The sequence below is a fragment of the Rhinopithecus bieti genome, unplaced genomic scaffold, assembly GCF_001698545.2.
Source record: "Rhinopithecus bieti isolate Rb0 unplaced genomic scaffold, ASM169854v2 scaffold_56845, whole genome shotgun sequence".
NCBI classification, from domain to species: Eukaryota; Metazoa; Chordata; class Mammalia; order Primates; family Cercopithecidae; genus Rhinopithecus; species Rhinopithecus bieti.
The window spans coordinates 1781155-1804103 of NW_016823722.1; the positions used below are offsets into that span (position 1 = coordinate 1781155).

Here is a 22949-nt window from a genome sequence, read left to right on the forward strand (position 1 = left end):
GTTCCAAATTTTGTTCTTCTATTTTCTTTTGCTACATGCTATTTCATGCTGTCATAATCTATTGTATATGTCCTTGTAAGACACTCTAAACTTGAATTAAATAAATTGCATAGTCTGTCGAATTTCTGGCCTGCAAAGAAAAAGCATGCCCTTTCCAACATCATGGTATGTCTCCAGAGCAGTAAACCACCCTGAGGTTACCTAATTTCTGGTATCCAAACCCCTTTGGGAGTAAGGTTTACATGACTAGGGGTAGTTGAGTGGATGAGAAGCCATTTCCTTCCAGTTAGGTGGTTAGGTGGTGGTGGAGGTGGCGTTCTGAAGTACATGAAGGTAAAAGGCAGACAGAACTGCAAAATCTCACAGAACGTGTTTTCCCTGCTCTGACCATGACCCACAGTTACTGGGGAAGGAAACTGCCTACCCAGGTCGACCCGGCAGCCTCAGTGGGTGAGGGGCACTGGGTAGAATACTTGGGGTGCCAGGGAGGCATGAATGCCAGAGGAGTCAGGTGCTCAGTTTTTATTGGAGTTGGGAGGGCAGCCCCACATCAGGAAGAGAACCTGTTTCTGCAGGACGGTCGGTGGAGAAGGGAGGACTCCACCCAGGCTTGTGTTTGCCCTGCTCTGTGTATTCAGCCAGCAGGCTCTGCACAAGGAAGCAAAGTGCAGGGAGCCGGGCTCCAGCAACAGCTAGGCACTGGGCAGCACGCACTGGAGACCCAGGACCCTGTGCAGGAGCAGCTCCAGGTGACACCAGGGGACTGAAGACTCAGCAGGTAACTGCTTTCAAATCCTTTAGGCATGGCTGGAGAGTTTGCTGTTAGTGGTAGACGGTGTCATAGAGACCAGGGGTCAGAGAGGGTCAAGTTTGATCCCAGCTCTGCTTTCTGTTCACTGTGTGGCCTTGGATGTGTGTAAGTCTCAGTTTTGCTATCTGTGAAATGGACCCAAAGATGGCACTCATCTCAAAGTTCTTAGCTTTACAAGGAGCAAATGACAATGTGGTCGGTGTCAGGCGCATAGCCACATAAATAGCTCCTATTTGGTGGAACCATTGAGGGTCTTTTCAAGCACAGGACTTGGGGAGAAGTCAGTGGATGGAGGGATAGGCTGTGTGATTTGGGGATCCATCAGAGCAAGAATCCCCCATCGCTGAGTGGAATCTGAGCCTTCACCTTAGGCATTGCCTAAATAAGTAGGGAGATAGGAAAAAGGACTTGTGGACTGCCTTTTGTGAATCTTACTTCACGCTCAAGACCACCCTGTGAGACAGCTGCTGATTCAAATCCCGGCTGCAGGACCTCTGCTGTTCACATCTCCCTCTGAACCAGTTTCCTGCCCGGAAGAGTCATTGCGATTAGAATGCGGGTGCGCTGGAGCCACACTGTCAGATGCCAGCCCCAGCTCCACCCTGGGCTGGCTGTGTGCCCTGGAGCAGGTCCCCTCAGCCCTCTGGGCCTCAGTTTCCTCATCTGTGAAATGAACCTAATAACAGTGCTGAGATCAAAGGGCTGAGAGGACTACTGCACGTAAATACCTATGCAGTTAGTAACTCTTAGCTGTGGTTCTTGTTTTTGCTGTTACCATCATCTCCATTTTACAACTAGGAACATGAGGCTGGGTGAAGAGGGACCTGGACCTGGTTCCAAGGTCTCATGGAAAGGACGCTGTGGAACTGAAATCCAATCGGGCCTGGGATGAGGGTGCAGCCAGTGAGACTCTCACCTTGGGCCCAAAATTTAAGGGATGCCCAAAAACTCTGTCATGGAGATAAATGGTATGTTAACACAACTTTTTTTTTTTTTTTTTTCTTTTTTGAGACGGAGTCTTGCTCTGTCACCCAGGCTGGAGTGCAGTGGCGCCATCTCCGCTCACTGCAAGCTCCGCCGCCTCCTGGGTTCACGTCATTCTCCTGCCTCAGCCTCCCTAGAAGCTGGGACTACAGGCGCCTGCCACCATGCCCGGCTAATTGTTTTGTGTGTTTCCAGTAGAGACGGGGTTTCACCGTGTTGGCCAGGATGGTCTCGATCTCCTGACCTCGTGATCCACCCCCCTCGGCCTCCCAAAGTGCTGGGATTACAGGCGTGAGCCACTGCACCCGGCCCACACAACATTTTTAAAAGTCAGAATTAGTGGCAAGACACCCATGACGAACAAACTATGAACATGTTAGGGAAAGATAAGATCAGGAACAGCGTTAATTTTGATTTTCATAGATTTCATGTTAAAATACTATTCATCTCCATGACTGAGCTTTTTGGCGTCCCTTACATTGCTCCCCGCAAATCCAGGGTCTGATCCACCTCAACCTTGTGGGGATCCTGAGCCGATGACAGCGGCTCAGATCCTGGGTGTATATACTCAGGGTCTGCAGAGGGTGCTTGCTCCTAAATAAAGACAACAGACAGGGTGGGGCGTGCTAAAGTAGCTTTTCATTTAAGCGAGGGTGGGGGAACAAACCAATGTCCCAAATCAGAGAAGATTCTTTTTTTCCAAAGAGTTCTGGAACCCAGAAGGGTTTTGATTTTAGGAAAAAGGCATGGACTTTGGGAAAAGCAATGGGCCCGTTAAAGCCCATGGGTTCTGCCTGCTTTACCATGACAAGAGATGCGGAGGGAGAGGAACTGAAAAAGGCTTCGTGTTGGGGGCGGGGGGACCTTTGCACCATGCAGGCCTATCTGTCCTGCTCGAGTATTAGATGTGAGTTGATTGTCTCTGTGTCTGCAGCTTCTCTTCAAGCCAAGTGCCCTGCCATGAAGCAGTTCAGGATTTAAGTGCCTGAGTCACATGGACCCAGGTTCAAACCCCAGGTGTGCCTCTCTGTAGCTTTCTGACTGCTACTCTTGGGCAGGTAGGACTAGTAAGGTGCCTACCCTCGTGGAGGTGACATTCGTGAGATGAGGGGATGCATTGCTCAGCCGTGGTTTCTTTGTATGTGCAATCAGGGAATAATGGGATTCTGCAAGGGAAAAGGAGACAATGTGTGTGAAGTGCCCGGCACCAGGGTCAGGGCAAGGGTGAAGCCAGTGAGCACCTGGGAGATAAAATGCAGGGAGGTGCTCACTCTCTGCTGCCGATTCTGCACCGGAGATGGTTGCCTTCCTGCATTTTGTGCCCTGCTATGCTCACCCTGGTACTGCCTGGCACATAGTAAGCCTCCAATTAACATTACCTGCGATTCTCATGCATTTTTAAATGTTTGGTGCAATAATAAGACTATGAGAGTGAGCTCTAAGATTTTTAGGATTACCACCCATTTGTGCAAACATAATTACGTACTCCAAGAGCAAAACCTCAATCACCAAGCAGCCCTAAAACACCCAAGGTGATTTTGATAAAGGCACCCCTGACCCCGGACCCACAAAGTCCCATACCAGGAATCAGGGCTTGAGCAGTACAGTGAGGACTGGATTTCAGTTGCCTGTGTCCCCTTGTGCAGGTGGCAACCTGTAGCACTGTACATGGCACTCCTGATAATAGCTACCATGTTCCTAGCACCGTGCGGGCACACACAAGGAGCTACAGGACTGTGGGGCAGGCAAAGCGGATCTGTTCTTTCCTCCTGCAAGGTCTTTACTGACCTTGGGGGCAGAAGGCTGGTTCTGCTGGGTGTGCCAGCCTCACCATGTCGGCATCACCCTCAGCTGAGCGATGAGGAGGGTCCCTGGGTTACCTACATTCCATTGCATTGATCGAAGGTGTTGCTTGTTTACTTGGTGACTAATTCTGTCACCATTCCACCCTTCAAAGCCACTCCCCCTTCCATTTAACAGTCATCTAGCTGCCTGCTGGCGATGACATTTCAGAAGTGCTTTCTCCAGGCCAGCTTTCATGGGGTTTGGCATTTGGCCTGTTTCCAGGAGGAGGGCCTATTGTTAATCTGTAACTACAAGGAGGCGACATGGAACATCTATCACTGCATAGAAGAGGAGGGATTTGAGGGCAGCTTCCGTGAGGCCAATTCACTCACGGATCAGAACACAGCGCTAACTCAATTATAACAATAATAAGATAAATTAATAACATTAGCAATAACTAACATTTACTTACCTGAGTACTGCCAAGCCCTGGTGCTATATCCTGACAGTGATTATCAATGACTCTTCAATTATTCAATCCTCACTTTGTTTTATTTATTTATTTATTGAGACAGAGTCTTGTTCTGTCGCTCAGGCTGGAATGCAGTGGTGCGATCTCAGTTCACTGCAACCTCCACCTCCCGGTTTCAAGCGATTCTCCTGCCTCAGTCTCCTGAATAGCTGGGATTACAGGCATTATGCCTCCACATCTGGCTAATTTTTGTATTTTTAGCAGAGACAGGGTTGCGCCATGTTGGCCAGGATGGTCTCGAACTCCTGACCTCAAGTGATCCACCCACCTCAGCCTCCCAAAGTGCTGGGATTACAGACATGAGCCACAGCGCCCGGCCTAATCCTCACTTTAGATTGTACCATATATATTTCTTGCCTAGTTATAATTTTCTCGTTTCAAGAATGAATATACAGGAAATATTTTATATTCCATGTTCTATTGTATTACATATAAATAGTTCATAAAATTATAACATCACTTATACAGCAGAAGAGATAGTATAAAGTATAGAAAGTAGAAAGTTAAAGAGTCTAAACTCTCGACTTGAGTTTGCGAGGTTTAAGTCCTGATTCTCCCACTTACTAGAAGATGATCTGTATTAGTCAGCTTGGGCTGCGGTAACCAAAATACCATAGACTAGGTGGCTTAAACAACAGTCATTTGTTTTCTCATAGTTCTGGAGGCTGGAAGTCCAAGATCAAGGTTCTGGCTGATGCATTCTTGGTGAGACCACTCTTCCTGGCTAGCCAACAGCTGCCTTCTTGCTGTGTCCTCACACCGTTGAGAGAGAGAGAAAGTGATCTTTGACGTCTCTTTTTATAATGACACTAATTCTATGAGATCAAGGTCCACCCTTCTGATTTCATTTAGCCTTGGTTCCTCAGAGGCCATATTTCCAAGTGCAGTCATAGTGCACGTTAGGGCTTCAACACGAATCCAACACGAATCCATTGCATGATCTTAAGTGAGGAGCTTAAGTACCCTGCACTCAGGTTCTGCATCTGTAAAATGGGGACAATAAAAATACCTGCCTCATAGGGTTCTGATGAGGATGTAGAGAGTTAACATGGAGACGCGTTCAGAGCAATGCCTGGCATAAGGTAGGCACTACAGAAATGTTAGGTATTATTACTGCTAATGTATTGCGCATTTTATTTACTGCTTATCCTAACAGCTTATCTCTATTCCTCAACTGCTGTGCACCAGCCACCCAGTTATACAACACATGGGCCACACCCTTCTAATCTTCACAGGAGCTCCATGCAAGGAATCTATTATGGTCCTTCCTCCCACCCCTCACTCCTCAGACAAGGAGCCCGGGCTTACGCACACGGCCAGTATGAGCCAGAGGGGAGCCCACGCAGAGGGCTTGCGCTATTTCACCACCACGGATGAATTTGCTCACGTGCTTTTCAGAAATGCAGATCCCTAGGTGACACCTGGCTATCAACATGAGGAGAAAATCCCCAAGTCGGGGTGCTAGACCAGGGTCTCTCAATATCAGCACAAGCGACCCTCAGCAAAGCAGGCAATTCTTCACTGGGGGAAGGGGGCAGTCCTGGGCATTGCAGGGCATGTAGCACCATCCCCAGCCTCTACCCACCCGATGCCAGTGCACACCCCCCAAAGCTGAACCGTGACAATCAAAACTGCATGCGGGCATTTCCAAATGCCCCTTGGGGGCAGAAATCGCTCCTGGCTCCAGAAGCACTGTGCTCCACTTACTGTCAGGGAGAAACAAAGAACAGTATATTTCCAAAGAGAAAGCGTTTAGCAAAGCAATGTAAGTCATCAAGGAATAGGACAAGATCCAAAATATGAAATATAGATATACAGAGTCCTGGAAAATTGGGACCAAAATAAAATACCCTAGACATTGTAAATATGATATCTATATCTATATTTATATCTATAGTGTGTGTGTGAGACAGATAAATTAGATGATAGATAGATAGATAGATAGATAGATAGATAGATAGATACTTATCATAAAGTTGAAATACTGTCAGTCGAACCATGATGAGTTGAGTTTGGGACATGTATATCACTAACACCTACTAGGTACGTGCCCTGCCAGGCACTTTCCCATCACATTTACCCCTCCCCACGGTACCATGATGTATCAGGACATGCCTCAACCTCTGTGCTCCGGTTTCTCAGCAGACAACTGGGAAAATAAAAGTACCTAACCCAGAGGGTTGTTGGGAGGACCAAGAGAATCAAATATATGCAAATCAGAACTGCTCAGCACAGAGAAAACACTCCAAATGTGTTTATTATTGTCACCATTATGAATACTGTCATTTTCCACCAGAAAGATACGTTCAGAGGGGTCAAGTGCTTTGCCCAAAGCCCCACGATGGTGGGATTTTACGGAGGCCTGTCTCACTGCAGAGCTCTTGTTCTCAAGAGGAGAGAGGGGAGCCCCAGAGATGCAGGAGGGCGTGACCGCTCAACTCGGGCAGCCTCTGCGGGGCATGCGGGCTTGCTTCTGAACAACCAGCTGGAAAGCCTGCCCCGCCCGCCAGTTCTGAAGAAAGGGAAGCTGGAGGCCCAGGACAGTTCTCTTGATTTGCAAGCTGACAAAACAGTGCGCCGGCAAAGCAGTGCCCCTAGAAAGGTTGTGAGTGTATTGAGTGTATTCAGATGCCTGGGTGATGGTGGTCTGTGGATCCCGAAGCCTGAGCCATTCCTCAGTCTGAGAATCCCTGGGCTTGGTTGTCTAGGTCAGGGTAGGCAGCAGCCAGGAGAGTTCTGACCCCAGAAGACACTCGTTCTCTCACCCCAGAAATATCCAAAGCAGGGGCTCTCAGCCATGGAAACCACCTAGAGATCTTGAAAGTACTTCCATGCCCGGCCCCACGCCAGAGAATCTGCTGTCCTCGGTCTGGCTGGGGCCTGGGCATGGAGATCTCAGAACTCTGCGGGAGGTTCTCACGTGCAGCCCCGTCTGGGGACTCTGGGGATGGGCCCCCAGGACACAGGCAAGAGGCAGGAAAGTGGAGGGGCTTTCTCATCTGATCCCCCACAATCAACCCCCAGTGGCAAAGTGCCAAACCCTCAAACACAAGTCTAATTTCAAAAGCAACACCCCTCCACCCACCAGAGCTTAGTATGCTTAGTGTCAAATAAGGTCATAAAGACAAAACACTCATATAATCAGTTCATGAAAGAAAGGGCATTTTAACACCCCATTCAAACTTTTCTTTTCAAAATGAAAGCTAACTCTTTCACGTGTATGTTTATCATGAAAACTCGATCTGATTTATTTTCTCTGTTTGAGAAATGGGAGAAAACTATTACAGACAAAAACTACTCTCTGAACTGCCTTGAGCCTCAGTTTTCCCATCTATTAAACGGGGATTTAAAAAAAAAGTCTCCACGTAAGTCATTCTGGTTTGCCCAGGGTTTTCCAGTTTTAACATAAAGAGTCCCGTGTCCTAGAACATCCTCATTCCTGGAAAAGCCTTGAAGATGGTTTTACCATCACAGTATTTTTCATTCTGTGAGAATCACTGAGGCATTTGCTAAAAATACAAATTCCAGGGCCCCAACTTGACTTTTTGGTGAGAGGATCACGGGAATCAGAAATGTTGCCGGATTCCTCAGTAGAGTCTCACTACCAGGCACCTGTGGGGGACACGGGCTTCAAAGAGCAAAGATCATATCGGGGAGAGTCCTATTCATGCTAACACTTGCGCAATGCTCGTTATGTGCCGGGCCCTGTTCAGGGCACTTTGCTTCTATTCACTGGTTTGATTCTCATACCAGCCCCTTGAGATAGAGGCTATCATTATCCCGATTTTTACAGATGAGGAAACTGAGGCCCAGCGAGGCTCAGTCATGCTCAGAGATTCCAAACTGCAGAGCCCACATTCCTATCCCATGTGCTACACTGGCGTCTACACTGAGCTTCAGCGCTGGGCTGGCACGCGGCAAGCTCTTCACACAAGTCATATATGGTATCATTATTGCGAGTTCCAGGACTTTTGGGGCACTGAAGGAGTTGCCATCTTCTTGCCAACTGTTAACAGAAGACTTCATTGCAAAACATCAAAATGCTTCTTTCAGTCTTCCCGGTTGCTTGGACCTAGTCCTGTAGTCTGAATAAATTCATTTCTGCTAATATTGACGTCAGCCAACAGATGGCAGTAACCTTTTGCTTTTGTCCCACCCAGATAAATCCTGTTCCTTAAAAGGTTGACGGACAGGCAGGAGCAATTTAGCAACACATGCATTATAACTGCTGGTGGAAAGTGACAATATCTGAATCCAGGTTATCACTGAAAACGACATGCCGTTAGATTTTCCTTCTTTCAGTCCCCTTCACCTTGAAGTGGCCGAGAGGCTACTTAGGATGTGCAATGATCAGAATAATGTAACCCCAACTCTGTGAGAAGAAAAAGCTTCTCTCCTACTTCCATACACCATGCATCTTCCAGCTCCAAGATTTTGCATAACCTTAAGCATTGATTCAAGGTAGCTCTGTTAGGATTGAATTTACATTAAATAGGAAGAGCTTTAAAATAAAGCTTGTAAACCTACTGTTAAAATAATTTTAAAACTTGTTAAAAGCTGAATTTAGATAGATACTTTGTGTATATATATTCTCTCATGTGCATTTATGAACGTGTGTGTGTGTATCCTTGGCCAAGACATTTAACCTGCATGCCTCAGTTTCCACACCAGTGAAATTGAAATAATAACAATACTTCCGCCTTGTTGAATTGCTGCAAAGAGCAAATTAGTTTTACTGCAAATAAAGCTCCTAGAACAGTTTCTCAACAGATGGTAAGCACTCACCAAATGTTGTTATTGTTGTTACTCTATCATTTCTACGATTTTTTAGAGTTGTCATTGTTTTTATACATAGTAGGTTCAAATCCTGGTAAACTTTCTGTAAAGAGCCAGAGAGTAAATATTTTAGGTTTTGCAGGCCATAGGTCTCTGTTGCAAGTACTCAGCCCCGTCATTATAGCATGAAAGCCATCACAGACAATATATAAGTAAAAGGGCATGGCTATCTTCCAACAAAACTTTATTTATGGATGCTGAGATTTGACTTTCATATAATTTTCATGTGTCACATTCTATGATTCTTCTGATTTTTTTTCCAACCATTTATAAATTTAAAACTCGTTTTTAGCTCACTGGTCTACTAAAACAGGCAGTGAGCTGAATCTGGCCTCCGCTGTTCTTTGCCAACCCTGGTCTTGAGGATTCAATGTTATTGTCCCATTAACAGACAGAAGCGATGATCTGAGGCAAGTGTGTGAGTCATGGATTTTTATAAATAGAAAATAGTACAAAACAACAAGTGTCCTATATGTTTTAGCAGTGCTCAGCTTCATCCTGTGGTATGATCAGAAGACATACAAAATCCCCAGATTTGGTTACGTATTAAATTCCTGCAAGAGAACACATGGTGAGATCCACGACCCTTTGTCTGGCCTCCTCAATATCCAATTGCTCAATGCATCTACCACCAGGGAGTATAAACTCACACCAAAGGCAAGAGATCCACAAGAATCCTGGTGACTCATTGGCTCCTTTCAGCCAGAAATCAAAAGTCCTAATTTTTATTCCAAGAGCCACTGGAGCAGATAAGCCAGAAGCTAGGTCTTTGGAGATGGGCTACATTGGAATTATGTGTGCAAAAGAACTTTAGGTGGCAAGACAGCAGGCCTTTGGAGTGGCTGCAAGGGTTCTTGTGTAGGGATCGGCTATATTAGGAGTCAGTTCCTCACTGGATGTTTGCCCTTGGTGAGTCTTGGAGGCTCCATTCCTCCTTTTTAAGGAAAGCTAGTAATATGCAGAACTATGCTCCAGTGGTCAGGAGCACAGCCAGGCTGTGTTTGAAACTTGCTCATTAACTGGGTGACCTCTGGAAAATAATTTAACCCCCTTGAGTTTCGGCTTCCTCATATGAAGAATGAAATCATGATGCCTCTATCTCACAGGAATGCTATAGGACTACATGAGACAATACAGGTGAAGCACTCAGAAATTAGAGCTTGGAATTGAGAACATGCTAAGTAATGATTTCCTGTTATCATCATCATTATAACAAAGCTCTTCAGAGGTTTGGTGATGATGTGGTCATGTACCTAGGTCTGTGCCTCATATGTGAGAGATGTTATCAATGGTTATTCCCTCCATTGACTAATAATAATTGAGCTCCCAATAAATGCAAACACACTGCTAAGATTAGGAGATACAAAATTGGGTGAACGTAGACACTGCCTTTGACCTCAGGGTGCTTACCGTTTCTTTTGGAAGGGAGACATAAATACTCAACTTTGCCCTTCACCTATGGGACAATAACCACATTAATGGTCATTTCAGAACCATCCTACCCAGCATTGCCACAACCTGCCATCTCCCATATGATCCCATCTCACATGATGTTATTAATTACTTTTATTCGACGGGGCGCAGTGGCTCACGCCTGTAATCCCAGCACTTTGGGAGGCCAAGGCGGGTGGATCACATGAGGCCAGGCATTCGAGACCAGCCTGGCCAACATGGTGAAACCCCGTCTCTACTAAAAATACAAAAAAAACATAGCCGGGTGTTGTGCCACGCACCTGTTATCCCAGCTACTCAGGAGGCTGAGGCAGGAGAATCTTTTAAACCCAGGAGGCGGAGGTTGCAGTGAGCTGAGATTGAACCACTGCACTCCAGCCTGGGTGGCAGAGAGAGACTCCATCTCAAAAAAAAATTACTTTTATTCACAACTTAGAGCCCTATGCATTTTTGTTTAATAGGCACATATGTTTTGCTTAACATGAGCTAGACATTGTTCTAACCAGGTCACAAGCATTAACTCATTGGGTCCTTATAGCAGTCTTATGAGGCACAGAGAGGCTAATTAACTCTCCCAAGGACACACAGCCACAAGGGGCAGAGAGAGGATTCATGCCCAGGCAGTCTTGCTCTAGAGTCTGTGCCCATAACCACTGTGCCATGCTGCCTTGAACTATCAGAAATGACCTCATTTGTGGATTTATTGTTCATATGTTAACTCTCTCCCCGTGTACCATATTTCAGCTCCATGAAGTCAGAGGGCCTTGCCTGTTTAATTCACAGCTGTAACCCTAGTGCCTGGCACAGCAATAGGTGCAGAGCTGTGCTCAATAGACACAGTCATACGCTGCATAATGATAGCTTAGTCAATGATGGACCACATACACTTAGTGGTGGCATGAGATTATACTATTAAGTATTTACTGTACTTTTTCTGTTTCGATATGTTTACGTACACAAATACTTCCCAGTGTTTCACAGTTTCCCCAAGTGTTCAATGCAGTCACATGCTGTGCAGGTTAGTGGCCTAGAAACAATAGGCCATACCATACAGCCTAGGTGTGTAGTAGGCCATACCATACAGCCTAGGTGTGTAGTAGGCCATACCATACAGCCTAGGTGTGTAGTAGGCCATACCATACAGCCTAGGTGTGTAGTAGGCTATACCATCTATGATGCTCACACAACCATGAAATCGTCTAACGACGCATATCTCAGAACATTTCCTCCCCCTTGAGTGACACATGACCATATGTGTTAAATCAATGAAAGCGTGAAGATATACCCAAGTAAGTATATAATTACAAACCCTGCTAAATGCTATGAAAAAAAAAAAGGCAGTAGTGTAAAAGCTTTTAATAGGGGAATTAATTTAGTCTGAGAATCAGAAAAGCTAAAATTATTATTTCAATTACCCTCATTCTAAAATCTTAATAGCTGTGACTAGCTAAGAGAGAAAAAAATGCTATCTACACTGAATACACTTTTCATAATGATAAATATTTTTCCCTATCAGTGAAATGCAACTGAAAATTATGACTGCATTTAACTTTAATTTTTTTGAATAGATGAGTACAAAATCTCATTTCTATTCCCCAAAATAAATATAAGCAATGATATAGTTGAGCTGTGTCTCTACGCAAAATCTTGTCTTGAATTGTAATCCTCATAATCCCCACGTCAAGGGTGGGACCAGGTGGAGATAATTGGATCACTGGGGCAGTTTCCTCCATGCTGTTCTCGTGATACTGAGTGAGTCTCACGAGATCTGATGGTTTTATAAGCATCTGGCATTTTCCCCAGCTCGCACTCATTCTCCTGTTACCCTGTGAAGAGGTGCCCTCTGCCATGATTGTAAGTTTCCTGAGGCCTCCCCAGCCATGCGGAACCATGAGTCAATTCAACCTCTTTTCTTTATAAATTACCCAGTCTCGGGTATTTCTTCACAGCAGTGTGAGAACGGACTAATACAAGCAATTCGTTCTGATCTCAGCTGATGATAATACAGCCATGGGCAACTTGCCAGGCCTCTGCACCTTAGTATCGCATGTAGCTTCGTTTGGTTTTGATTTCTTTCTCTCTTCCTCTCTTTCTCTCCATTATAGGAGCAATGGGTAACCAAATGAGCGTTCCCCAAAGAGTTGAAGACCAAGAGAATGAACCAGAAGCAGAGATTTACAAGGTAGTGTAGTAACCATGAAAGGGGCATCAGCAGGAAAAAAAAAAAAAAAAATGAACTTCCTGTATTTGACAAGTGTGTTGACTAAAAAGTCCTGGCTGCTGATTGATTGTGTCTGTGTGTGCAAGACAGTGGAATGAGGATAACCTAAAAGGTTTCAGAATCAGCATATTAAATTCGTGCTCCACCCCTGACTTGACAAGTGCCCATTTGAGCCTGGGGTCCCCTCCGTGCGAGGGGTCAGAGCTTCCTGTGAGGGTGGGATCCCCTGAGCTGAGGCACCATTGTGTGCTCTCATAATAACTGGAGTCCACTCTTGGAGTGAGTTATTTTGGTTCTCCGAGGTGTGATAGAAAGCTGGGGAGCTTCTAGAAACACAGCCTTTAATTTTTGTGAGACATCCTTGTATCTTCGAGGTTCTTCCTTGAGTTCTTCTGATTTTGCCCCCCAAGATTTGTGTCACAATGTCACGTGGTCTGTTTCAGGACAACGCGTCTGCTCAGAACGGGGTTCCGGTGGTGATGTCGACCCACACAGTTCAGCACTTCGAGGAAGGTCAGTGGGAAGGGCACTCTGGGAAGGGCAGCTATCCTCTCATGGGGAAAGAGGGTCTGCAGATGCTGTTTATGGTGAAAAAAAAAAAATGAGAGGGTTGAAGCCGCAGGTTCACTTTGAAAACACTTGCATTTGTTCCTTGGGCTACCATGCCTGGGTGGCTTAAACAACAGAAATGTATTGTCTCACAGTGCTGAAGGCCAAAAGTTCAAAATAAAGTTCTCAGCAGAAGTGGTTCCTTCTGAGGATCATCAGGGAGAACGTGTTCCATGCCACTCTCATCGGCTTGTGGATGGCCATCTTCTCCCTGCATCTTCATGCCATCTTCCCTCTATGCACGTCTACATTTCCCCTTCATCATATGAAAACAGTCATGCTGGATTCCGGCCCACTCTAATAACCTCACCTTAACTTGATCATCTGCAAAGATTCTGTTTCCAACTAAGGTCACATTCACAGGGGGTTAGGACTTCAGCAACTTTGGGGGCGATATGATTCAGCCATAACAATGGATCTCTTCTGAGTATGTGTGACAGCTGGGGGAGACTGAGGAGTTACAGCAGATAAGATAAAAGCAATAGAGGAAAACATGAAGATTGGCAGACCTAGGTTGCAATCCCTGCCCTGCAGATTACTGGCTGTGTGACCTGGAACAAGACATCTGCTTTTCTCAGCCTCAGTTTTCTCATCTGTAAAATGAGGATAAAAGTACCTACCTCAGAGAATTGCTATGAGGATTAAAGGAGGTTGTTTATTAAACATTTAACATGGTCCCCAGCAATATTTCATATATTCCTTTCCCCAAAATGTGCACAGCCTCTGCCATTATCAGCACTTACGAATTCCTCCGAAACTGGTAAATTATACAAGACAACAGAATTTTGTCCACATGAGGGCAGTGTTAAAACTGAGGCATACATTTACCTATTTGAGTTTATCCTGGAGTATAAGACTATATATTCAATGCTTTCAGGGTGGTCAGGTTCTACTATGTGACAGATACATATAAATTATATAAGAAGAGGTGGTACAGCCCAGTAGTTGAGGGTAAGAACTCTGCAATCAGACTGCTGGCTTTGCCACCTACTAGCTGTGTGACCTTGAGCAAGTTACATAACCTCTCTGAACCTCTGGCTCCTCATCCATACAGCAGAAATAATAACAGTACCTATAGCATAAGCATCTGATATAAGAAAAGCACATACTACAGTGCCTGACAGATAATAAGTGTTTCTATCATTATCATATTATGGTTATGGGTGTTTTGATTCACATATAAGATTCTGGGCTTCAGTTTCCTTTCCTGAGTAATGAAGGAGGTATATTACAGCATTGGTTCCAAAGGTTTTAGAATTTCCTGGGGAATGTATTAAAATTTCCATGGCCTAGTCTCATCCCATAGCTGCTATTCAGAACACCCTAAGCTTGGGGAATGAGAATCTGAACTATTAGGGGCTCTGTAGAAGGTTCTTTTTTAAAAAATTTCATAGCTTTAGGGTAAAAGTGGTTTTTGGTTACATGGATGTGATTATATAGTGGCAAAGTCTGGGCTTTTAATGTACCTGTTACCCAAGTAGTGTACATTGTACCCAATAGGCAATTTTCAACCCTCATTCCACTCCCACCCTCCCGTCTTTGGAGTCTCCAATGTCCATTATACTACCCTATGACCCTGTATACACATAGCTTAGCTCCCACTTATAAGTGAGAACATGCAGCATTTTGGTTTCTGAAGTTGCTTCACTTAGAATAATGGCCTCCAGTTCCATCCAAGTTGCTTCAAAAGACATTATTTTGTTATTTTTATGGCTGAGTAGTATTCCATGGTGTGTGTGTGTGTATGTATTATATATAATATATAATTATATATGTAATATATATAATTTATATATAATTATTTATATATATATATATAAATCAACCAACATCCCTCACCAATACACTAGCACTTTTTTGTTTTTTGTTGAGGTGTGCTGAGGCCTTACAAATATACTCTAGCAAAATTTCAAGTAAGCAAAACAGTATTATAACTTATATTTACCAGCAACCTATTCATCTTATAAGTGAAAGTATGTACCCTTTGACCAAAATTTCTCTGACCTATTCACCCCTGGTAATCACCATTTTACTCTCTGCTCTTAAGAATTCAACTTTTTTAGATCCACATGTGAATCACATATAGTATTTCCCTTTCTGTGTCTAGCTCCTTTCACTTATCATAAAGTCCTCCAGGTTCATCAATGTCCGTTGCAATGCCAATATTTTCCCTTCTTTTGGTATATTGAATATTCCATTGTGTTGTGCATATTTATACACATGTATATTTTGTGTTGTCATATAAATATTTTATTTATCCATTCATGCACGATGAACACATAGGTCGTTCCCATATCTTGCTATTGTGAATAGATGCGCAATGGAATTGGGACTACACTACCTCTTTCATTTTTTTAGATATATACCATCAGGAGGTGATTGCTGGAATCATAGGTAGTTGAATGGGTTTTGCTCTTTCCCCATCGCAAATCTCATTTTAATTGCACTCCCATAATTCCTATGTGTGGAGAACTCAGTGGGAGATAATTTTAATCATGGGGGAGTTCCCCCATACTGGTTTCATGGTTAAGGAATAAACTATGAGACTGATGGTTTTTATAGGGCTCACTTTTGCATCTTCCTTATTTTCTCTGCCCTCATGCCATAAGAAGTGCCTTTGGCCGGGCGCGGTGGCTCAAGCCTTAAATCCCAGCACTTTGGATGGCCGAAGGCGGATCACAGGTCAGGAGATCGAGACCATCCTGGCGAACACGGTAAACTCAGTCTCTACTAAAGAAAAATACAAAAAAACTAGAGGGCGGGTGCGGGCGCCTGTAGTCCAGGTACCGGAGGCTGAGGCAGGAGAATGCGAGGGAGGCGGAGCTTGCAGTGAGCCGAGATCGCGCGCCACTTCACTCCAGCCTGGGCGACAGAGCGAGACGCCGTCTCAAAAAAAAAAAAAAAAAAAAAAGTGCCTTTCACCTCCCGCCATGATTCTGAGGCCTCCCCAGTCATGTGGATCTGTAAGTCCAATTCAATCTGTTTTTCTTCCCAGTTTCGGATATGTCTTTATCAGCAGTGTGAAAACAAACTAATATAGTAGTTTTATGTTTTAACTTTCTTAGGAACTTCCATACTGTTTCCCATAATGACTATGCCAGTTTACATTCTCATTTTGGCCCAATTTTTAATCTGGTTGTTTTCAATTATCCTCTTATATTTAATACGGAGTGCAAGGGCAGGGAATGAATAGGGAAAAATTGTTGGGATTGAGAAAGCCTGTCTCTCTATCCTTCTCTCTATCCTCTGTCTCACTCTCTCTTTTCTTTCCTCTCTCACCTGTAATATATTTATGTTTTATATATGTATATATATGCATGTGTATTAACATATATGAGATATACATATGCATAGGTATAGCTCATATATGTGTATATCTCACATATGTATGTGCACATATTTGAGATATATTATATGTATGCATATTTCATATATACGTATGTATATCACAAAGATGTTCCCGAAAGGAGGGAAACAGGCAAGAGAAACCTAGGACAAGTCTGAAATAGCAGTTGCTGTGTGAACACCTGCACATGACAAGGGAAAAGAAACACACATTTACAAGTCATGGGTTATTTGTACCTCGCCCTCATACCTGGCAGTCTTGCTTTCAACATCCTCAGCTACTACTCGAGAATTTGTAAAGAGTCCCAGTTAATCCCGAGGTAGCAATTTTGCCTGTTATTCATTTACATCTTCAACCTGTGCAACTTGCTTTAGCGTGATTACCCCTTTTAAGCTTATTGTCGTCCTCATGCTGTTTTCCTAAGATTATTAGCTAAGTTATAATTTTCAGTGCAGTTTTAAGGGGTATAAAAGTGGAATTCAGAGTGGCCTTTTTTTGTCTTTTGTCTTTCAGAGAGAATTCTTTGACCATGGTTCTTATTGATGGGGCACATTTCTATTGATCTCTGTTGGTGTAATATATAATATTTTGTTTAATATTATATATATATATATTAATATATTATGTATGTATAAACTATGTATATAGATACAGAAAAGTACATTGGAAAAATATGTAAATAGAAATCTAGATGACTGGTTGGTTTCTTTTTATCTATACTTTTCCTATTTAAAAAAATTACAATTAAAACAGTTCATTGGTGATACAGTTTGGCTATGTCCCCACCCAAATCTCATCTTCAACTGTAGCTCCCATAATCCCCACGTGTCATGGGAGGGACCCAGTGGGAGGTAATTGAATCATAGGGGCGTGTTTTTCCCATGCTGTTCTCATGATAGTGAATAAGTCTCACGAGATTTGATGGTTTTATAAACGGGAGTTCCTCTGCATATGCTCCCTTGCCTGCTGCCATGTAAGACATCCCTTTGCTCTTCCTTTGTCATCTGCCATGATTGTGAGGTCTCCCCAGCCATGTGGAGCTGTGAGTCCATTAAACCTCTTTCCTTTATAAATTACCCAGTCTTGGGTATGTCTTTATTAATAGCATGAGAACAGACTAATACAATTGGCATCCAATAATATTTCCTATGAAGGCTTATTTAGAAGCAGCAATGGTACCGTGGCTAACCAAACAGCCAAAGAGGCTGGGATGCTACATTTGAATCATGGCTCCAATAAGTGAGCTTGGGCAGGTTTCTGAGCTTCTTTGTTCTGTCATCTGTAAAATGGGAATTATAATAATGGTAAGAGCAAGCTTCTAAGTTGTTGTATGGTTTAAATAAGTTGATACTCCTGAAACTCTCAGAACAGTGTCCGGCATGTGGTAAATACATAAGGAAAGTTATTCTGTCTTAGATTTAATGTCAATTGACTTAAAGACTGCCATTGCTGTTTGAAGTTAACTGTATTATTTCTGCTTAACATATCTTTTGGAACTTTAAAATCAAAAGTTAAAACTAGTCTTTCCTATATCCCTTGTGCTTTGTAAGTCTTTTATTTGTCTTTAGATACAATGTGAGAGATAACAGTCAGGGAAAATACCTCTTTTAAACTAAAATATGAAATTACATTCTGTATCCTCCTGGAAAGAAATGTATCATGTAGAGTGCTTTTTCTTAGTAAGAGCAAGCCATCATGGGAATTTGATATCAAATAAACATTAAGTAATACAATCCATGTGGATTAGAGATCTTTCTTGAAAGCTTGGGATTATTATTCATCTTAAGTAATGATATATTGAAAAATCAAGCCGGGCGCGGTGGCTCAAGCCTGTAATCCCAGCACTTTGGGAGGCCCAGGCGGGTGGATCACGAGGTCAGGAGATCGAGACCATCCTGGCTAACACGGTGAAACCCCGTCTCTACTAAAAAATACAAAAAAACTAGCCAGGCGAGGTGGCGGGCACCTGTAGTCCTAGCTACTCGGGAGGCTGAGGCAGGAGAATGGCGTAAACCTGGGAGGCAGAGCTTGCAGTGAGCCGAGATCTGGCCACTGCACTCCAGCCTGGGCAACAGAGTGAGACTCCGTCTCAAAAAAAAAAAGAAAAGAAAAATCAAAATGTCTCAATTTTTGCTTATGTTCTATTTCTAGTTTAACTCACCAATTTTAGATGTTATTTGAGTGTCCCATTTTGGAGTAGGTTGCTAATGATGTTAAAGCAGCATACCATGTGATTTACCTGCAATGCCACTAAGACCAGCACATTTGCTTGCAAACTTTGGGTGAGAGGCTTATGTGCTTGTTCTGCCAAAATACAGTTGTTTAAATTAGTATCCTCAATTTGTCTCTATCCTTTTCAAATAGTTATTTTATTTGAATCCAAAAATATCTGGTGAATTATTTATATTAGAGCAAAATATCTATCATTAGAAGAACGGTTAATCCAATTAGGTTATATCCATACAATGGTCTTGTGATCTGTTTGTGCTGCTATAACAAAATACCATAGACCGGGTAATTTATAAAGAGTAGAAATTTATTTCTCTTAGTTCTAGAGGCTGGGAAGTCCAAGATCAAAGCACCAGCAGGTTCAGTGTCTGGTGAGGGCCCTGTTCTATACTTCCAATATGGCACCTTGTTGCTGTGCCCATCAGAGCGGAGGAATACTGTGTCCTCATATGGCAGAAGCGACAGAAGGGCATGAAAGGGACTAGCTAGTTCCCTCAAGTCCTTTTATAAAGTCTATAATTCCATTTATGTGGTCTTTACCCTTTAAACTTAATCACCTCCTTAAGGTCCCACCTCTTAATATGATCACATGATAATTAAGTTTCAACATACGAATTTTGGGGGACACATTCAGGCTATAGCAGATGGTATACTCCTTAGCAATAAATAAGAAGGAACTACTGATCAATGCAACAGCATGGATGAATCTCAAAATTATTATACTAAGAAAAAGAAGCCAGACACAAAAGGCAACATACTATATAATTCCGTGTATATAACATTCTAGAAAGGGCACAAATGTAGTGATAGAAAGTAGATCAGTGGTTGCCAGGGACTGGGGCTGGTTGAGGCAGTCACCGCAGAGGGACATCAGGAAACTTTGGAATGATGGAGAAGCTTTATATCTTCATCATGATGGAGGTTATATGACTGCATATTTTGTCAAAATTGTGCTATTAAAGTTGGTGGATTTTATTGTATGTAAATTATACTTCAATCAGATAAGTCTGATTTTTGTAAATGCTGTTAAGGTACAATGAAGTTTTTAAAAAATCAGCATAGTTGGCCAGGCACAGTGGCTCAGGCCTGTAATCCCAGCACTTTGGGAGGCCGAGATGGGTGGATCACCTGAGGTTGGGAGTTCGAGACCAGCCTGGTCAACATGGTGAAACCCCATCTCTACTAAAAATGCAAAAATTAGCTGGGCGTGGTGACACACGTCTGTAATCCCAGATACTCAGGGGGCTGAGGAAGGAGAATCTCTCTTGAACCTGGGGAGGCGGATGTTGCAGTGAGCTGAGATCGTGCCACTACACTCCAGAGTAAAAGACAGAGAGAGAATCCATCTCAACAACAACAACAACAAAAAAATCAGCATAGTCAAAAGCAGCTCACGGCCGGGCGCGGTGGCTCAAGTCTGTAATCCCAGAACTTTGGGAGGCCGAGAGGGGCGGATCACGAGGTCAGGAGATCGAGACCATCCTGGCTAACACGGTGAAACCCCGTCTCTACTAAAACTACAAAAAACTAGCCGGGCGACTTGGTGGCGCCTGTAGTCCCAGCTACCCGGGAGGCTGAGACAGGAGAATGGCGTGAACCCGGGAGGTGGAGCTTGCAGTGAGCTGATTATGTGCCAAAGCACCCCACCCGGTGGGCGAGACAGCCAACCCATCTCAAAAAAAAAAAAAAAAAGCAGCTCACATCAACTAAAGAAAAAAAAATAAATTCAATAAAGAATGGGGGAAAAGATCATTTGCTATGTTAAAAGGGTGTCTTCTGCTCAACCAGTTCCTTTACTTCCTCTGAATTCATCACTGCGGGCAGGAGGAGTCTGCACAAAAGAAAATAATGTGATGGGGAGATGTTTTGTGAAGAGATGACATCTCTTAGCTATTTTGTCAGCCCATTCCTCCCATATACTGCCCAGGAGAGGGAGACCTCAGGAGACTGTCACCTGGTACCTCTTGACCTCCCCCCATTATGTGTGGTATGTGAATTTATTGCATCTCATTGAATCAGACAACTTCAAGTAGGACCACACCTCGCAGTTGAGCACATCACCTTCCTGTGGCGTGCAGAGATCCCCTGTTTTGTTCACATGCAAACTTCGGTGGATTGTGAAGGAGAAGCTCAATCTCCCATGTCTCAGAGATCAGGCAGTTAGAAAGGACAGAACATTTAGTCCCACACACCACTGTCAGGCCAGACCAAATTAATCATCCTAGAAAGAGAATACTCTGTTCCATTTAGGGAAACATTACCACGGAGGTGCCACAACCCCTATTAATATGCAACAATCACTTTCCCACCAGTAAGAAAGGAGAATGACGGCTGCCCCTTACCTTTTCACTCAAAAGCTAAAAGAGAGGAGAAAGCCTAAGCCTAGAGATTCTGGGAAGGAAATACCTTAAAAGGCTTTTTACTGCCTGAAGAACATAGTTGTTTTCTATTTGTTTTTTTTGCAAAAGACCCCCCTGAAGAGATAGATGGCTAGTATTAGCAGAAAACCAAGCTCTGTGAGAGCACAGCTAATGCTGCTGTGATATAATTAACATTTCGTTCTTCAATAACAAAAACATAGTTTTTAAAGGCACATATGTTTTCAAGGGGGACCCCAGAGTCATCTTCTCACTCAAGCAGAGCTGAGGTGTTGGGGAGGGATGCAAGGGCAGGCAGAGTGTGGACGGCCAGGGCAAAGAAGGCAAGTGGGCAAGTGGGGATGACACGCTGGCCTCAGGACACTCACAAGGTGACATCCAGGACTTGACGAGGTAATGCATTAAGAGCTAAGTGAATCCCATTCATGAAATTGTAATATCACTGACATGTATCTGTGTATGTACTGTATCTGTGCTCTGTACATAAAAGGAATCAGTTTTGTTCATCCTCCCCCACAGAACCAATTTTCGCCCCCTCGGGATTAATACCATCCCCACTGAGACTGCATACACTAGGGAGTGCAACTTATGCGATTTCTTCATATATGAGACCACAGAGTATCATAGCTAAGAGTCCAGCACACGGCACGGTGCCCCTCCTCCCATCAAATGCTCACATCTAATCTTCAGCACCTATGAGTATGTGACCTTACATGGCAAAAGGACTTTGCAGATGTGACTAAGGAATGTGAGATGATGATATCCTGGATTATCCAGGTGGACTCAATGTGATCATAAGGGTCTTCATAAGAGGGAGGCAGAAGGGTTGGAGTAGGAAAAGGTGTGATTATGGGGGCAGATGTCACAGACAGAGACAGACTTAAAGATGCTACACTGCTGGCCTGGAAGCTGGAGGATGCAGCCACAAGCCAATATAGGTGACCTCTGGATACTAGAGAAGAAAAGGAAATAGATTCTCCCCTACAGCCTCTAGACACTGTAGAAGAGTAATATATTTGTGCTGGGGCATTTGGGGTAATTTGTTACAGCAATCAGAAATGGAACCATATCCTCTCAAGCATAGGACTCTAACAGACCCAGGCATAGGTTTTGGCTCTGCCACTCACTAGCTGTACAACCTTGGCAAGGAAGTTGTATTCTGAGTGTCATCTGTAAAATTGGAATAATAGTACAGACTTTGTAGGGGAGCTCTAAAAACAGCAGCTAGCACAAGATAAATGTGCTGAAATAAAGGATTCTGGGCAAAACCAAAAGTAGAGGCTATTGGGGTGGGTGCAGTGGTTCAAGCCTAAAATCCCAGCACTTTGGGAGGCTGAGGTGGGAGGATTGCTTGAGTCCGAGAGTTTGAATTCAGCCTGGGCAACAGAGAGACCCCATCTCTATTTTTTTTAAAAAAAAGTAGAGGCTATTCTCATACTTATTCTTTACCATTGGCTTTCCCTGATACATCATCTGACCAGATTTCCCACCTGCATGTTATTTTTGCCTAAAACTTCATAGATCTTTGAAGAAATAAAATGCTGATTTTGCCCTTCTTTGATTCCTTTCTAGCAAATTTGTGACATTAGTTCTCAGATCTCACTGCTGATGTATATCAGAGACTAAGACATGCCTTCTCTGCCAGGACACATCATTTTCCAGAAACAGAAGGAATGTTTGACCTGGATAAGAGGTTTCTAAAATTAGTATCTTCCTTTTTGCTCCTAGTCATTGTTCCTAAAAAGAATGGACTAATTTTGCTTTTA

The 22949-nt window shown here is 43.6% G+C and overlaps 1 protein-coding gene across 6 annotated transcripts in view; it reads left to right on the forward strand.

Moving 5' to 3' along the window:
• Positions 1-459: 459 nt before the first annotated feature.
• BCAS1 (brain enriched myelin associated protein 1) overlaps positions 460-22949 on the forward strand; it is a 134316-nt gene continuing 111826 nt past the window's right edge. For 4 of the 6 annotated variants that reach the window (XM_017861727.1, XM_017861728.1, XM_017861730.1 and 1 more), the window contains exons 1-3: positions 567-778; positions 12506-12582; positions 13065-13134. In XM_017861727.1, the coding sequence (XP_017717216.1) occupies positions 12511-12582; positions 13065-13134 (142 nt within the window). In that variant the 5' untranslated portion in view covers positions 567-778; positions 12506-12510. Of the gene's footprint in view, positions 779-12505; positions 12583-13064; positions 13135-22949 lie in introns of all 6 variants that reach the window. The other 2 variants (XM_017861732.1, XM_017861729.1) reach the window with 1 other exon arrangement.